This window comes from Rana temporaria, chromosome 4 (genome assembly GCF_905171775.1).
Source record: "Rana temporaria chromosome 4, aRanTem1.1, whole genome shotgun sequence".
NCBI classification, from domain to species: Eukaryota; Metazoa; Chordata; class Amphibia; order Anura; family Ranidae; genus Rana; species Rana temporaria.
Window position 1 is genome coordinate 38,037,635 of NC_053492.1, and position 18,490 is coordinate 38,056,124.

General features: G+C 47.4%; 1 protein-coding gene across 1 annotated transcript in view; it reads left to right on the forward strand.

Moving 5' to 3' along the window:
• LOC120935601 overlaps positions 1-15,530 on the forward strand; it is a 211,676-nt gene extending 196,146 nt beyond the window's left edge. Inside the window, exon 12 of the mRNA XM_040347650.1 lies at positions 14,582-15,530. Coding sequence (XP_040203584.1) covers positions 14,582-15,498 — 917 coding nt within the window. The 3' untranslated portion in view covers positions 15,499-15,530. The remainder of the gene's footprint in view (positions 1-14,581) is intronic.
• Positions 15,531-18,490: the final 2,960 nt, after the last annotated feature.

Genomic DNA, 18,490 nt, shown 5'->3' on the forward strand with positions numbered 1-18,490 from the left:
AACGGCCCTGGATTGACATCTCCATGGACTTTATTGTCGACCTGCCTCCTTCAGCCGGGTTTACCACGATCCTAGTCGTGGTGGACCGTCTGTCCAAGATGGCGCATTTTTTGCCCATGGTGGGTACGCCCTCCGCGGCAGACACAGCCAAAGTCTTTTTTAAAGAAATTATCAAGCTCCATGGAGTGCCCAAAAGCATAGTATCTGACAGAGGTACTCAATTCACATCCAAATTTTGGAAGGAACTTTGCAGAGCTTTGGAAGTGGCGATCTGTCTGTCCTCGGCCTATCACCCTCAAAGTAATGGCCAGACAGAGCGCACTAATCAAACGCTAGAACAGTATCTACGATGCTTTTGCTCAGTCTCCCAAGACGATTGGTCCTCCTTGTTATCTACAGCCGAGTTCGCTTACAATAATTCCATACATTCTTCCACAAACCAAACCCCGTTCTGGGCTAACTTCGGTTTCCACCCTTCCTTTTTGCCGGACTCCATCCCGGAAACATCTGTGCCAGCGGTCCAGGAACGTGTGACCTGCATCCAGCAAAACTTTCAGAAGTTACAGGAAAGCATGCAGCAAGCTCAGCAGGACTATAAGAGGTTCCATGACAAGGGGAGGAAGGATTGCCCTGTCTTCAAAGTGGGTGAGAAGGTCTGGCTATCCGCCATCAACCTCAAGTTACCTATTCCCTCTCGGAAGCTGGGTCCAAGGTTCATCGGGCCATTTGAGATCAGGCGAGAAATCAACCCAGTAGCTTTTGAGTTGGCTTTACCCAGGTCCTACAAGATCCACCCTGTGTTTCACGCCTCCCTGCTTAAGCCCGTTGTGTCTGACCCCTTCAACGGTAGAGAAGAACTGCCGCCACCACCAGTGGAGATTGAGGGGGAAAAGGAATTTGAGGTGGAGGCCATCTTGAATTGTAGGAAGAGAGGAAGACAATTACAATACCTCATCAAATGGAAGGGGTATCCCCCTGAAGACAACTCCTGGGAGCCTTCCCGAAATCTCCATGTCCCTCGTCTGATTCGGGCCTTTCATGCGGAGCACCCTGAGGTGATGGACAGTTTGGGCGTCCGGAGTCCGCCCCTTGGGAGGGGGCACTGTCAGGGCTCCATTCCCGGCTCCATTGAGCTCCCGCGCATGAGCGGTACGGCTGCGCGCCGTGTGCGTGGAAGCGCGCACGTGCAGGTATGCGACAACCCTGGGGCCAATCAGAGGCCGGACACTCCTATTTAAACCAGCAGCCTTCCCTGAACAGGTTGCTGGTTTGTCTTCAGCTCCTATGTGTTTACCTGTTGCCGTACCTGCCTGTTTTGACCCGGAATTCCTGACGACTCTCCTCTCACCTGGAACCTCTGACCCTTTGGCTAATGTTACCTGGATTGCTGTTGTCTCCTGCCCCTTGACCTTGGCTTGCTCTCATGGACTCCCTCTGAACTCTCCTGCCCTTGACCCTCGGCCTGTGACTCGGATTTGCCTTCATCTCCTGTGGACCCTACCAGACGTACCTACCAGTTCCTGCCTGACCAACGCTTGTCTCCAGTCTTCTGCACCTGCCCTGCTTCTGTCAGCTGCACCAAGTCTGCCTGCCAGCTCCCGGCACCGGTGCCTCCTTGTGCCGTCCCTCCTCTGTCCCAACTCCAGGGAGTGGTCTGCACAGGGTCGCAAAGGTGAGCCGCCCTCAGCATCTCGGTCTCGGTGAGTACAGGCTCTGACAGTAACGTGTGATGGAAATTTTTCTGGAGTAGAATTACAACTCCAGCCTTACGCCCTACTGCTGGTGAGCCATATACCTTACCTACCCACAATTTGGAAAGGCGAGAGAAGTCCTCTATAGCCAGATGGGTCTCCTGTAGGAGCGCAACATCTGCCCGCAGACGCTTAAAGGGTTTGTAAAGGATTTTTTTTTATCTTAATAGCTTCCTTTACCTTAATGCAGTGCTATTTTCATGTCCTCATTGTTTGTTTTTGCTCTCAAGTTGCTGTAATTCTTCTCTGATCTCCACACTTCCTGGTTGTCTGTTTCCTGATAACCACAGTGGTCACTAACTTCAAGGAGGTGTGATTACTGTGTGTCTAAAACCCCTCAGTAAGGATGAGCCGAACACCCCCCTGTTCGGTTCGCATCAGAACTTGCGAACACAGGGGGCGTGGCCAAGACCGGCATGTGAGAAGACGTGTGTCTCACAGCTCCTCCGCAATACCTGCTATTGATCCTCTCCCAGCAGCGATCCGACGGTTCTGACCGGCTGTTCCGCTGGCTACTCACCCGGACATCCTCCCGGTTCATCCGCCGGCTCACTGCACCCGTGGAATGGCTAAAAAACTGGACGACTGGCCCCCGCTCGAGATCCAAGATGGCGCCGCCGCGGCCCGGACTCTCCGCACACCACGAGGCGCCGACAAACTCAAAGGGGAGACCAGCAAAAAAGCTGCAAAGACACAGGGTAAGGAATACCCTAGAGATATGACCTTTTTTACCCAGAAGCTTGGGGGCCCCCAGGATCAAGACACAGGGGGGGGAGCAGAACGGGCCATGGACTCGGGGCAGGCCTTGCAGGGACAGGCGGATGGCGGGGCCTGGAGATGTGTGGAACGAGTGGATGGGGTGGAACAATCCCCCTCCATGCCTACAGACCTGGAGACAGGGGCTGGGGAAGCAGAGCAACCGATGCTGGCTGAAATACTTAGAGCAGTCCATGTATGCACGGCGTCAGTGAACACATTGAAAGAACAGTTTGGGGGCCTCAGAGAGGAGGTATCCCTGCTAAGGCAAGACATGCAAAAAATGAGGGAGCGTACTACAGCTGTCGAGAGCAGGGTGAGTGAAGTGGAAGACAGGCTGCCCCCAGTTGCCCGTGAGGCTCATGCGGCCATTCAACTGGCTAGAGACACTAACAACAGGGCTGATGACATCGAAAATCGTTTACGCCGCAATAATGTGCGCATAGTGGGGTTGCCGGAGAAGACAGAGGGCCGGGACCCCACCTCCTTTATTGAAAGCTGGCTAGTGGAAATATTTGGGAAGGCCTTCTCCCCATTCTTTACTGTGGAAAGAGCGCACCGCACACCCGGCCGCCCACCGCAGCCTGGGGCCCCCCCTAGGCCTATCCTGGCTAAATTGCTGCACTATAGAGACAGAGAGGCGGTGCTGAGGCACGCTAGAGAGAAGGCCAACGTCCAGGTTAATGGTGTCCGGGTGTCCTTCTACCCGGACTTTTCTGCTGAGGTGCAGCGTCGCCGGGCGAAATTTTCAGATGTGAAGAGGCGTCTTCGCGCACTACAACTACCTTACGCTATGCTGTACCCTGCTAAGCTGAGAGTCACTGCCAACCGGCAAGCCCAATTCTTTGAATCAGCCCAAGACGCTGCACAGTGGCTCGACCGCAATGAACAGGCCCTGCGTCTCCGTGAGAGAGAAGAGGAAGGTGACTGACCCTACAGAAGATGAAGCAGGTTGTTACGTTTTAAGTTCTGGTTTCGGTGCACTGCCAGCACTTTTACAGTGGGGGGTTTGATTCGGTTCCCCTCTTCCCCTGATGGGGGTGGTGGGTTTGAAGTCCCCACCCGTTGATTTTTGCACAAAGGTCCCCTTTTATTTTTGTTTCACCCCTTCATTTATTACCTACTTACCTTTTCCTGGATGACTATGTTTTTGTCATGTTCTGCTGGGAGACATTATATCAGGATGTGAACTCTGTGTTGTCTTGTAAAGGTGCAAGAAAAATGCGATTTCTCCACAAAGCATGTGGAGTAAAAGTGCCTTATTATGGTCCGCTCCATGTTGGAGCCGAGGGGTCGGCCCTGTTGGTGACCTGGACTTTTTCTTTTTTTTTTGTTGAACTAGAGTACTGTTTCCGGAATACTGGCCATGAATATGGGTCTGGCCCGTTGGCAACCCAGGCCTTTTGTTTGCTGAACTTTTACCTACTACACCGAGAACTATGTTTGCTCACTGCCGCACTGAGGTGTCATGACTGTCCTCTCCTGACCACTCCTGGGCCTCTAGGTACTAGCCTAAGGCCGATGCAGTCACTTCCAATGTCTATATCCTTTAATTCATGCATTTTATTTTCCAATGGCTGAAATACCTATAGTATCGTGGAACGTGAGGGGCCTTGGTTCTCCACTGAAGCGTATGATGGTATCTACTTGTTTGAAAAAATATCACCCTATGATTTTATGCATGCAGGAAACACATTTAACCGCAGAATCGCAATGCTGTCTTAAATATGCCTGGGTGGGTAAGGCCTACCATTCTACTCACACCTCTTATTCCAGGGGTGTGAGTGTAATGATACACGCCGCTGTTGAATTTCAGGAATTGGATGTCTGTATTGATGCGGAGGGGCGATTTATTTTTTTGCATTGCCGGGTGGGTAAGCTGATTTGTATATTAGCATGTATTTACATACCCCCGCCGTTTACAGTGGCGGTGCTCCGTTTGCTGCTGACCTATTTGGAGAGCAGGCCGGACCTTCCGCTGTTAATTGTGGGGGACTTTAATTGCTGGCTGAGTCCCTCGCTGGACCGACACCCCATTTCTGGGGTTTCGTCCACTCCGAGGGACTCTCCATTGCTGAGATTGCTCACCGAGGTAGGATGGATAGATGTATGGAGGGCAAGGAATCCATTGGAGAGGCAGTTTTCCTGCTTTTCCAAGACTCACGGGACATTGTCTAGGATAGATCTGGTGGTGGGCAACCCCGCAGTGCTCCCATCCATCTCGGAAGTGACGTATAGGCCCCGCAGTGTCTCTGACCACTCACATGTGGTGACTAACTTGATTATCTCCCCACCCTCTACACTTCCAAGATCCCCATGGAAATTTAACGCCTTTTGGCTGGAACTTTTTCTGTCGCACGAGGAGGTGGAGCGGAGCATGCGGGAGTTTTTAGATAGAGAGAGCTTTGTTGAATCACCATCCGAGCAATGGGACGCATTTAAAGCATATGTAAGGGGACTCCTTATCCGGGAAATTACCAGGGTGAAGAAGGATTCTTCGGGGCTCAAAGAGGACCTTGAAAAACAGGTCGCGGCCCTGGAGGAAGCTTTCGTGCAGACCCCCACTGAGGCTGCGAGGGAGGTGTGGCAGTCAGCTCAATCAGCTTATGAGCGGCTGCTGGCCTCCAAGGCTGAAAATAAGCTATTCTTCTCCAGACTGGCTTTTTTTGAGGAGGGCGAAAGTACAGGGCGTATGCTTGCTAGAATAGCTAACTCCCAGCAGAGAGCTCCCAGTATTGGTGCAATTAAAAACAGAGAGGGCAAGATAGTGAATTCCCCGGACCAGGTCCTGGCAGAACTGGCTAGATTCTATGAGACTTTGTACCTCCCGACGGAGCTATTCACTCGGACAGAACTACTGACTTACAAGACATTGACTCCCCCCGACTGGGTAATGTGCAAAGGAAGGCCTTGGATGCCCCCTTCACTTTAGAAGAACTGCAGGTAGCGCTGGCTGCATTCCCTAACTGTAAGGCTCCGGGGGCAGACGGATTGCCCATTGAAGTGTACAAGCACTATGCAGGCATTCTCCTGCCAAGGTTGCTGGCGGTATTTAATTCGGCCAGGGAACGACAGTCTTTACCTCCCTCCATGACCACTGCCAATATTGTATTGATACTCAAGCCTGGTAAGGATCCGTTGGATCCAGGCTCCTATAGGCCGATATCACTGCTCCAGAGCGACATTAAGCTGCTGGCCAAAATGTTAGCGATCAGGTTGAACGGGGTCATTACAAGCTTGGTTCATCCTGACCAAGCAGGATTTATGCCTGACAAGTCGACGGCTGTCAACCTGCGTAGGTTGTACCTTAATATGCAATCCCCGGCAGATAATGTAGGACAGAGGGCCTTGCTCTCACTGGACGCTATGAAGGCCTTCGATAGCGTGGAGTGGGAGTACCTATGGGAGGTCCTGGAGAGGTTCAGTTTTGGGGGGTCCTTCGTCTCTTGGGTCCGTCTGCTATACTTTAACCCGAAGGCGGCCATTCGGTCGGCGGGGGCGGTCTCGCACACTTTTTCCTTGGGAAGGGGCACGCGACAGGGGTGCCCGTTGTCACCCCTGTTGTTCGCCTTGGCGATAGAACCCCTTGCAATTAAAATCAGAGCCAGCCCAGAGATAGTGGGGTTCAGGTACGGGGATAGACAAGAAAAAATAATGCTGTATGCTGACGATACCATGATTTTGTTAGGAGATGTAGAGGACTCACTGACGGGGGCTATGACTGTGATACGGGAGTTTGGTACATTCTCAGGGCTACAGATAAATTGGACCAAGTCCTCACTAATGCTTATTGATGAAGGGGGGGCTCCCCCGACCTCTTCCACGGTACCCCTGACTACCTCATTCAAATATCTGGGTATCCAGGTGACGCCCAGGATATGTGAGTATGGAAGACTGAATGTGTCCCCATTGCTCCAAAAATTTTGTGACCGTATCAAAACGTGTAATTCTCTCTGCCTGTCTGTTGCAGGCAGGGTAAACCTGATCAAAATGATCCTTATGCCCCAGCTGCTTTATGTACTGCATAATGCCCCCACGGTAGTGACCCTGAAGATATTTAGAATTGTCAACTCCTTGTTTCGCTCACTCATCTGGAAGAACCGCACCCCTAGGATTAAGCTAGAACATCTCCAGTGCCCGAAGGATCAGGGGGGGCTTGCCCTCCCTAATCCCTGGTTATACTACATAGCTGCCCAGCTACAACAGCTGGTAGGCGTGGTTCGCACTGGGGAGAGGGGGGCGGGGGAGGGAGGAGGCTCCTCTGAAATGGTGATGCTCCACACAGTTGGGAGGGAATCGGTGGCGCCTGCCCTGGAAGCACTGGCCTTCGGAAAACCAAACAAACAATACCCCACTTATAACCTCGCGCAAAAAGTATGGAACAAAGTTAGGTATCTACAGGGAGTGACGGGGTACACGGAATACAGCCCTATTTGGTCGAATGATTTGTATCCCGAATTGGCCAAGCTACAGCATGGGGCGCTTTGGAGGAGGTATGGGATAGTCAAACTGGGACAGATATTTTGTAACGGGCAACTCCTTCCGTTTGAGGCTTTGCGGGACCTTTTTAAGCTACCACAGTCGATGCTGTTTTATTATATGCAACTTAGCCATGCAGTGAGAGCTCAGGGGGACGCTTCGGAATGGTCCCCCTCCCCTACCCCTCTGTTTAATTTGATCGCGAGAGCGACTACTACTAAGGGATTCATATCGCAATGTTATAGTATGCTGCTACAGGGCTTCATGACTAAGCACCCGCTGAAAGTGAGGGCCAAGTGGGAGGGAGATGTGGGCCTGATGGACGGCGAACAGTGGGATGAGGCTCTGCAGGCTGTACCAGTTTGTTCCCTAAATGTGTCCCATAAAGTATCACAACTATACCTGCTATTGAGGGTGTACTACACCCCTCACAGACTGTTTGCAATGGGGCTACGGCCCAACCCGCTATGCACCTGGTGTAAGAGGGATCATGGTGACCTGATCCACCTACTGTGGAGATGTCCGAAGCTTCACCCCTACTGGGTGGGGGTAGTGGACACCATTAATAGGGTGTTCAAGATATCAATGCCTATTGACCCAAAACGGTGCTTGCTTCTTATTTTGGAAGACCTGGAATGGGAGGAGGGTACTAGAGTGGCGGTCATTAGATCTTTATTCCTAGCTCGGAAACTTATAATGTCTCATTGGATAGCGGAGGAACCTCCCAGTATGAAGGAGTGGATCAATATAATGGGGGAAATGCTCCGAAAGGAGAAGGTGATCTACCAACATAGAGGATGCTCCCAGAAGTTTGAGAAGCTGTGGGGCGGGTGGCTAGATGTACCGGGCTTGGCCCCGGTCACGGGTAGAATACTCGGTTGAGCACAGCAACTTGAACCCTGGTCGGTCACGGTGGACGGCCTCTGGATTATGGGTGACGTTCCTGGGAGGTGGGGGAGGCCGGGTGGGGTCGGGGGGAGTGGAATTAACCATGTATGTGGGCGGCGAAGTGTTATGGTTTACAGCTGCTGAAATTTGTATTGGAATGTAATCTGATGCTTGATGCCTGAAAATTTTCTCGATGTACGTAAGTTTTTACCAGTGCTTCAATAAACTTTTCTTTTGGATAAAAAAAAGAACTTGCGAACACACCAAATGTTCGTGTAAACTTTAGAACCCCATTAAAGTCTATGGGACTCGAACATTTGAAATCTAAAGTGTTAATTTTAAAGGCTAATATGCCAGTTATTGTCCTAAAAAGTGTTTGGGGACCTGGGTCCTGTCCCAGGAACCATGTATCAATGCAAAAAAAAGTTTTAAAAACAGACGTTTTTTTCAGGAGCAGTGAATTTAATAATGCTAAAAGTGAAACAATAAAAGTGTAATATTACTTTAATTTTCGTACCTAGGGGGGTGTGAAGTCAGCATGTGAAAAAGCGCATGTTTCCCGTACATAGAACTGTCCCTGCACAAAGTGTCATTTCTGAAAGAAAAAAGGCATTTAAAACCGGCTTTGGGGCTCTAATGAATTGTCGGCTCTGGCAATTACAGAGATGATTCATTCATAAAAAATAAAAATAAAAAAGCTAGGGATCCCCCCAAATTCAATTAACAGGCCCTTCAGGTCTGATATGGATATTAAGGGGAACCCCACCGTCAATTAAAAAAAAATGATGTGGGGTTCCCCCCAAATATCCATACCAGATCTTTCTGGTCTGGTATGGATTTTAAGGGGAACTCCACCCCAAATTAAAAAAAAAAAATGGCGTGGAGTTCCCCCAAAAATCCACACCAGACCCTTATCTGAGCACGTTAACCTGGCCGGCCGCAGAAAAGAGGGGGGGACAGAGTGCGGCCCCCCCCTCTCCTGAACCGCACCAGGCTACATGCCCTCAACATGGGGACAATGTCCCCATGTTGATGGGGACAAGGGCCTCATCCCCACAACCCTTGCCCGGTGGTTGTGGGGCTTATCAGAATCTGGAAGACCCCTTTAACAAAGGGGACCCCCAGATCCTGGCCCCCCCTATGTGAATTGGTAATGGGGTACACTGTACCGCTACCATTTCACGAAGAAAGTGTAAATAGTTAAAAAAAACACACAGACACCGTAGAAAAAAATCCTTTATTAATAAAAAAATAAAAAATAAATCCAGCGATGTGAATCCACTCTTGGCCCGGCCCCCCGCTCCAACGTTGTCTTCTATCCAGCGAGCGACGGATGATCTCTCCAGCGACTGGTGATCAGCGGTCCGGTCCAGCGATGAGAAGATCCATGCATCCAGAGCGCAGCAGGCAGCTCCTCTCTCCGCTGGACACAGCCCAGCGGAATGACGCGCTGGAGCTGTGACATTTCTTATATAGGGGAAGCGGCCACCTGTCGCGTGACCCCGCCCCCTCTGACGCACCCTCGTACGTCACTGGGAAAGACCGGGAAATACTGCTTCCCCTATATAAGAAATGTCACAGCTCCAGCGCTTCATTCCGCTGGGCTGTGTCCAGCGTAGAGAGGACCTGCCTGCTGCACTCTGGACGGATGGATCTTCTCATCGCTGGACCGGGGCGCTGATCACCCGTCGCTGGAGAGATCATCCGTCCGGGCCAAGAGTGGATTCACATCGCTGGATTTTTAATTTTTTTTTATTAATAAAGGATTTTTTTCTACGGTGTCTGTGTTTTTTTTAAACTATTTACACTTCCTTCGTGAAATGGTAGAGGTACAGTGTACCCCATTACCAATTTACATAGGGGGGCCAGAATCTGGGGGTCCCCTTTGTTAAAGGGGTCTTCCAGATTCTGATAAGCCCCCCGCCCGCAGACCCCCACAACCACCGGGCAAGGGTTGTGGGGAAGAGGCCCTTGTCCCCATCAACATGGGGACATCCTCCTCATGTTGAGGGCATGTGGCCTGGTGCGGTTCAGGAGAGGGGGGGCTGCACTCTGTCCCCCCTCTTTTCTGCGGCCGGCCAGGTTAACGTGCTCGGATAAGGGTCTGGTGTGGATTTTTGGGGGAACTCCACGCCATTTTTTTTTTAAATTTGGGGTGGAGTTCCCCTTAAAATCCACACCAGACCTGAAGGGTCTGGTAAGGATATGTGGGGGGAACCCCACGTCGGTTTTTTTTTTGGGATGGAGTTCCCCTTAATATCCATATCAGATCTGAAGGGCCTGTTAATAGAATTTGGGGGGACCCCCAGCTTTTTTATTTTTTATGAATGAATCATCTTTGAATTGCCAGAGCCAACAATTCATTAGAGCCGCGCTTTTTCACATGCTGACTTTACACCCCCCCTAGGTATGAAATTTAAAGTAAAATTATACTTTTATTGTTTCACTTTTAGCATTATTAAATTCACTGCTCCTGAAAAAACTGCCATTTTTAAAACTTTTTTTTGCATTGATACATGTTTCCTGGGACAGGACCCAGGTCCCCAAACACTTTTTAGGACAATAAATTGCATATTAGCCTTTAAAATTAACACTTTAGATTTCTCCCATAGACTTTAATAGGGTGTTCCGCGGCTTTTCGAATTTGCCGCGAACACCCCTAATTTTTCGTTGTTCGCCGAACAGGCGAACAGGCAATGTTCGAGTTGAACATGAGTTCGACTCGAACTCGAAGCTCATCCCTACCCCTCAGCACCAATCAGTTTCGTTTTCCAAACCATCACTGCCCTGTATTGGCTCTGTTGCTCTGTACAGCAGTGAGGCAGGAAACAACATGCAAAAATGAAATTCGAAACTACAGGTACATTATATGATTGATTTTTATCTATTTTAATCGTTTTTTAAAAGGAATCAGTTAACTATTATGTCTCTATACCCTGTAAAAGGTAATTTCAGCATAATTTTTTTTTATTTACAACTCCTTTAACCACTTGCCTACTGTGCACATACACCCCCTTCCTGCCCAGACGAGATTTAAGCTTCCGGCACTGCGTCGCTTTAACTGACAATTGTGCGGTCATGCGACGTAGCTCCCAAACAAAATTGGCGTTTTTTTTCCCACAAATAGAGCTTTCTTTTGGTGGTATTTGATCGCCTGTGCGGTTTTTATTTTTTGGGCTATAAACAAAAAAAGAGCGTAAATTTTGAAAAAAAACACAATATTTTTTACTTTTTGCTATAATAAATATCCAATTTTTTAAAAAATATATATTTTTTTCTCAGTTTAGGCCGATACGTATTCTTCTACATATTTTTGGTAAAAAAAAAAAAAACAATAACCTGGTTTGCGCAAAAGTTATATTGCCTACAAAATAGGGGACATAATGATTTTTTTTTTACTAGGACTTTACTAGGACTGCGACATTATAGCGGACACATAGGACACTTTTGACACATTTTTGGGACCATTCACATTTATACAGTGATCAGTGCTATAAATATGCATTGATTACTGTATAAATGTGACTGGCAGGAAAGGGGTTAACCACTAGGGGGCGGGGAAGGGGTTAAATGTGTATCCTGGATGTGTTCTAACTGTGGGGGGTGACTGGGGGAGGTGACTAATCTGTGTCCCTATGTACACGGGACACAGATCGGTCTCCTCTCTCCCTGACAGGACGTGGAGCTCTGTGTTTACACACAGAGCTCCACATCCCTGCTCAGTTACTAGGCAATCGCGGGTGCCTGGCGGCCATCGCGGCTGCCGGGCATGCGCACGGTGTTCCCAGTGACAAGACAGGTGCGCGCGCCCTAGAGGCTTTAAATGAAAGGACGTCATATGACGTCCTGTCGGAACAATAGAGCATTCCGCCCACCGTCATTTGATGGCGGGCGGATATTAAGTGGTTAAGGTGTCTCAGAATTTGCATGCATTTATTGGGGGATCAAAGCCCCTTAACATTCCATGATATTACCTTTAAGTGATTCCCTGATCCAAAGCAGCCATATCTGTTGTATTAGATAGACGTGAGTAATGCCGCGTACACACGGTCGTTTTACGGTATGAAAAAAACAAAGTTTTTAAAAACGTCATTTAAAATGATTGTGTGTGGGCTTCACATTTTTCGGCTTCTGAAAATTCGAACATGCTGCATTTTTTAACGTCGTTTTTTAAAATGTCGTTTTTTAAAATGTCGTTTTTTAAAATGTCGTTTTTCGGGTTGTAAAAAATGATCGTGTGTGGGCTAAAACAACGTTTTAAACCCGCGCATGCCCAGAAGCGAGTTATGAGACGGGAGCACTCGTTCTGGTAAAACTACCATTCATAATGGAGTAAGCACATTCATCACGCTGTAACAGTAAAAAACGATTTGCGCTTTTTTGGCTAACAAGCAATCAGCTAAAGGCAGCCCAAAGGCGAATAGAACTTCCCCTTCAGAGTGCCGTTGTACGTGTTGTACGTCACCACGCTTTTTTCATCATTTTTCAAAAACGATGGTGTGTGGGCAACATCGTTTTTAATGATGAAGTTGGAAAAACATTGTTTTTTGAACATGCTGAAAAACAACGTTTTTTTTCCTTCCCGAAAAACGACCGTGTGTACGCGGCATTAGCCCGAATGGGGGTGGCAGCACTCCAGACTTTGCCCCATCGGATCCGGTATCAGTAACACTTTGGTTAACTATTCTCTGTTCTCTCCAGTTATTTTTAGTACTCCACCAAACACATAAAGTAACAATAAAGGGTAGGACAAGCCTCCAAAAACCTGTAAGGGACTTCACATTTTTCGCCATGGAGAACATTTCTAAAAAGAAAAACATTTCTATAAGAAAAACACCCCTGCCAGAGAGCAATCTCCCTGGGTATGCATATATGAGCTAGATCTGAGGAGTAGAGGGAAGTGGGAAGCCAAGAATGAGTGTTGGAGGGGAAAGATAGGGAAGAGGAGAGGGGAGGGGAGGGGAGGGAAGAAGAGAGGGATGGGGAGGGAAGTGGAGAAGGGAGGGGAGGAGAGGGGGGATAAAGAAGAAGGGGAACCGAATTTGAGGAAGGGATATAAGACAGGCAGTCTAGTGTAGTGCTTCAGGCAGCAGTCAATTGGGCCCTTAGGGAGGAGGCCTCAACCCTTGTGGGAGGCAACTAGCTTTTGAAGTCCAGGATAGAGGATGGTAGAGATGACTGGTTAAGAAGTAGAATAAGCAAAGACTAGCAACAGCCAATTTTGGTAGAGGCTGGCAGTCAGCGGTGCACAGATTTGTCTTCTAGGGGTCCAAAGCACACCCTCTTGTAGGGGGGTTTCTGAGGACTTTACTGACTTCTGAACGATGAAGCAGGTCTTCTGGATGAGGTGGGATCGTGGGAGATAGAGGGATCTTCTTGTTCCATGGCTGACGGTTATACAGTATTAAGGTAGTGCTCTGCTTCAGATGGTGAAGTGAAAGAAAGGCGCTCCCTGTGTCTGGTTGGATATACAGGATTGCTGGGTATGCTAGGATAAATTTGTTATGATAGTTATAAAGAGATGAGCAGACGGCTGAGATGGCCTTGCGCTTGCGCATAACTTTAATAGAGTAGTCTTCAAAAAGTAGTAGAGCAGGGATAAGCAATTAGCGGACCTCCAGATGTTGCCAAACTACAAGTCCCATGAGGCATAGCGAGACTCTGACAGCATCAAGCATGACACCCAGAGGCAGAGGCATGATGGGACTTGTAGTTTGGCAACAGCTGGAGGTCCGCTAATTGCTTATCCCCGTAGTAGAGGATGGTCAATTTTTGGAGTATGGCGTGTTTGTCCGTGTAGTTAAGGTACCTGACAATCACTGGTCAGGTTTGGACCACGTTTCTGGCAGCTGACCAATGCGATGTGTGTGTACAACAATGCACAGCGTGTGTAACCCCAGCTGCTCTGGGATGGTGGAGGAACAGATAGTGGTGAGCTTTGAAGAGGAGTACAATTCAGGGAGCCCAATGATGCGCATGTTTTTGCGTCTCGAACAATTATCTAAATCGTCCACTTTTTCCTGTAGTTTCTTCTGGACAGTGGAGAGCCTGGCAATAGCAGAAGACATAGCAGTGGCATCATCCTATATGGTGGAGATTCGCTCCTCTGTGTGATCGATACGCCAAGCTTGGAGCTGGAGCTCATTATGGAGGTGTTCTAGCCCTTTAAGGACCGCTTGATCTACTGCCTGAGTGATTGTGGAGGTCAAAAGTACCACCACACCCTGGGCAATGCTGGAAGGGGAGGCTGGATCCGTCTGAGCAGGTAGTGAGTCTGCCTGCATGATCGTGGGTGTAAGGGCTACATTCAGCACAGCAGAGGGAGCGGGCGCCATATTGGCTACAGTGTGTGCTGTGTCCCCTAGGTCCAGGGGGAGCAGGGGCCGCTCGAGCCGCAGATCGCTCGACAAAGCGATCCATGAGAGTTCCCTTTCACAGGAAAGAGGAGGCAGGGGGATACCTCGGGCGATGGCTGGATTAGTATGCAGGGTTCAGGGAGCACGGTGGGAGCAGAGATCACCTAGCTCCTCTGCATGCGGTGTCGGAACCGGAAGTCCGAGTAAATGGTTTTTAATATATTACAGTTAATTTACAATACAATTTATAGAGAAAGAATCTTGTTCACATGTATATCTAAGTAACAATCAAAAAATATATTAAACAGACAGCATAGCTGTTCATTATAATTCTCTTTTGCGTCTCTACAGATATGAAAAACTGTTTGAAATGTCCAGAAGAACTGTGGCCAAATGAAAGAAGAGATACTTGCATCCCCAAAGAAATTGATTACCTGTCTTATGATGATACACTGGGGGTTTTTATTCGTATTATTGCTCTGTTATTCTGCTTTGCATCAATTGTAGTGCTTTTTTGTTTTATCAAGCACCGATCCACTGTAATAGTAAAAGCCAATAACCGGACCCTCTGCTTCACCCTTTTACTTTCACTGGCCTTGTCCTTTCTATGTCCTCTGTTGTTCATAGGACGTCCCACCAAGATCTCCTGCCTCCTCCAACAAGTGGCTTTTGGAAACATTTTCACAATTGCTGTTTCTTCAGTTTTGGCCAGAGCAGTCACTGTTATCCTTGCCTTTAAAGCCACCAAACCACACATGACATTAGGCAGATGGTTGGGAAAACATTTCTCAATGTCTCTTCTGGCTATCTGCTCTTCTGGGGAGATTGTGATCTCTGTCTTCTGGTTGATCTTCTCTCCACCATTCCCAGATTATGACACCCAAGTAGAGGAGGGGAAGATGATATTACAGTGTAATGAGGGCTCTATCACTGCTTTCTACATCGTGATTGGCTACATGGGATGTTTGGCTGTGTTCAGCTTTATTGTAGCATTTCTAGCCAGGACACTTCCAGACATGTTCAATGAAGCTCAGTACATCACATTCAGCATGCTGGTCTTCTGCAGTGTTTGGATCTCTTTCGTCCCAGCCTACCTCAGCACCAAAGGGAAATACATGGTGGCTGTGGAAATTTTCGCCATCTTGTCCTCCAGTGCTGGACTTCTGGGCTGCATCTTCATTCCTAAATGTTACATCATTCTAATTCGACCGGAGCTGAATGTGAAACCTTCTTTAGTAACAGAAAGTAAAATAAATTACAAACTATAATTATATGGAATACTTTTTCGATTGTATTTAAATAAAGCAGTATGGCACACAAATAAAGGATTACCAATACAGCTTTTTTTTTTCTATACTGAATTAATGTATATGTTAGTGTAAGGCCCCGTACACACGTCCGGATCGATCCGCTGGGATTGATCCGCGGATCAGTTCCAGCAGATAGATCCAGTCGTGTGTACGGCCTAGCGGACATTTTCAGGTGGATAAAAATCCATCCGACGGATTTTCAGCGGATAAAAATGTCTTAGCATGCTAAGAAATCTATCCGCTGGAATCCAGTCCAGCGGACTGATCCGGTCGTCTGTACAGACTCACCGGATCAGTCCGTCCGCTCCCATCCCTCGCATGCGTCGTAATGATTCGACGCATGCGTGGAAGTATTTACCTTCCGGGGTCGCGCACGTCGCCGCGTCATCGTCGTGGCGACGGCGCGGCACGTCACCGCGGATGTATTCCGCTGGGATTTTGATCTGATGGTGAGTACAGCCATCAGATCAAAATCCGCCAGAGGATGGGTAAATACTAAAAACTCTCTCTGATTATGATACACAAGTTTTGCACCTAAAATGTGCCATATGTCTTCTCCAGAGTAATCGAATTGCACTGTCATAGAACCTGCAAAGACTGAATACATTGAGAGGGGGATATAGTTCAAGAACTTTAACCTTATATGGATAGCATGACCTTCCCATCCAGTCAAATGACCCTTTGCCACCTTTTATCTTCATACCTAGTCCACCCTTTTCGAAAATTTCTGTAAAATGTGGCCTCATAGCCCACAACCTGTGGAAAAAGAAAATATGGACAGCCGCACTCCAAAAAACCTTGATGGTTGTCTTTATTTGAAAAAAGGAAAAATGCACCACCAGTCACAGCACACTACACAGGAGTAAAACAGCTGACGTGTTTCGCACTATAAATTAGTGCTTAATCATAGCCCACAACCTGTGTCCACTGTCCCCGCAAGTTTCCCACCAGACCTTTCTCCCTACCTATTTGAGCCTGGAACATAGCACGCTCCCTTAGAGCTCTTGGTTTGACCAATGACAAAGGCCTCCTACCAATACACCTATATCCTTTCAGATCCTTTGTGCTAAAGCTTCAACACACAAAATATCTCAGGTTTATGCATGGCTAATATGTTCTCTAACCACACTTTTGAATAGCCTGGGGGAAGGCCTTAAATCACCCCCTTTCAACCAACAATGAAAGAAGGTTTCACATTCTCACAAAAAAACTCAATCAGCTCATAAATTCAAGAACTTGCTTATAAATTATTTAATTATAATGAACTATCACATTACAGTGCATCCGTAAAGTATTCACATCGCTTCACTTTTTCCACATTTTGTTACCTTTTTCCAAAATAGATTAAATTTACTATTTTCCTTAAAATTATAAAAACAATACCCCTAATGTTAATATATGTGCAATCAGTGCTACCTGCAATAATATGTTCCTATTAACAAAATATAATTAATAATCAATAACTAAGATTAAACACCACTATGTGCAAATATACGCCGGGAAAAGCCTAACATAAACGGCGTAACTTTACTGCGTCGGCCAGGCGTACGTTCGTGAATTCGCGTATCTAGCTGATTTACATATTTCGACGCGTAAATCAGCGTACACGCCCCTAGCGGCCAGCGTAAATATGCAGTTACGATCCGACGGCGTAAGAGACTAATAGATATCTATGCGTAACTGATTCTAAGAAGCAGGCGCATAGATACGACCGACCGGACGCAGAGATACGACGGCGTATCTGGAGATACGCCGTCGTATCTCCTCTAAGAATCTGGCCCACTGTGTTTAATATGGTGCAGCCTTATTGAGCCAAACCAATACTATTCCAGTGTGACAAAAAATATTTGTTGGGCATAATACATTTTTAATAAAATGTCTTTCAATAAACAATCCACCACAGTGCTCTTCAATATCCAGTATTCCACCTGCTCCACGAAAGTGAACAACCATCACCAGGTGAATTCACCGCTCACCTTACAGCAATTAATCTGAGCTTAGTTGTCCTCCTTTCCCTCCTGGGATAGAGATCTCCTCACAGCCGGTAATCCAGGCTCTCCTATGCCTCTACTGCCGTACCCTTGATAGTATTTCCTCCTTTTCCTCCTGGGGTAAAGTGCTCCTGGTACACTCTCCTGATACACAGTCTCACTCGAACCACATGAGACATAAAAGCATCTACAGTGCCTTGAAAAAGTTTTCATACCCCTTGAAATTTTCTGCATTTTGTCATGTTACAACCAAAAATATTAATGCATTTTACTTGTATTTTATGTGATAGACCAACACAAAGTGGCACATATTTGGGAAGTGGAAAGAAAATGATAAATGGTTTTCAACATTTTTTACAAATAAATATGTGAAAAGTGTGGGGTTCATTTGTATTAAGCCCCCTTTACTCTGACACCCCTAACAAAAATCTAGTGGATACAAGTGCCTTCAGAAATCACCAAATTAGTAAATAGAGTCAGCCTGTGTGGAATTTAATCTCAGTATAAATACAGATGTTCTGTGAAGCCCTCCGAGGTTTGTTAGAGAACCACAGTGAACAAACAGCATCATAAAGGGTTAAGTTATGAAAAAATATCCCAAGCTTTGAACATCTCATGGAGCACTGTTCAAACCTACCAAGTCATGACTATCCACCTAAACTGACAGGCCGGGCAAGGGTAGCATTAATCAGAGAAGCAGCCAAGAGGCCCATGGTAAATCTGGAGGAGCTGCAGAGATCTACAGCTCAGGTGGGAGAATCTGTCCACAGGACAACTATTCGTTGTGCATTCCACAAATCTGGTCTTTATGGAAGAGTGGCAAGAAGAAAGCTATTGTTGAAAGAAAGCCATAAGAAGTATGTTTGCAGTTTGCGCCATGTGAACATGTGGAAAAAGGTGCTCTGATCACATGAGACCAAAATTGCATTTATCTTTTTAGTCCCGCCCCCAGTGGTTCC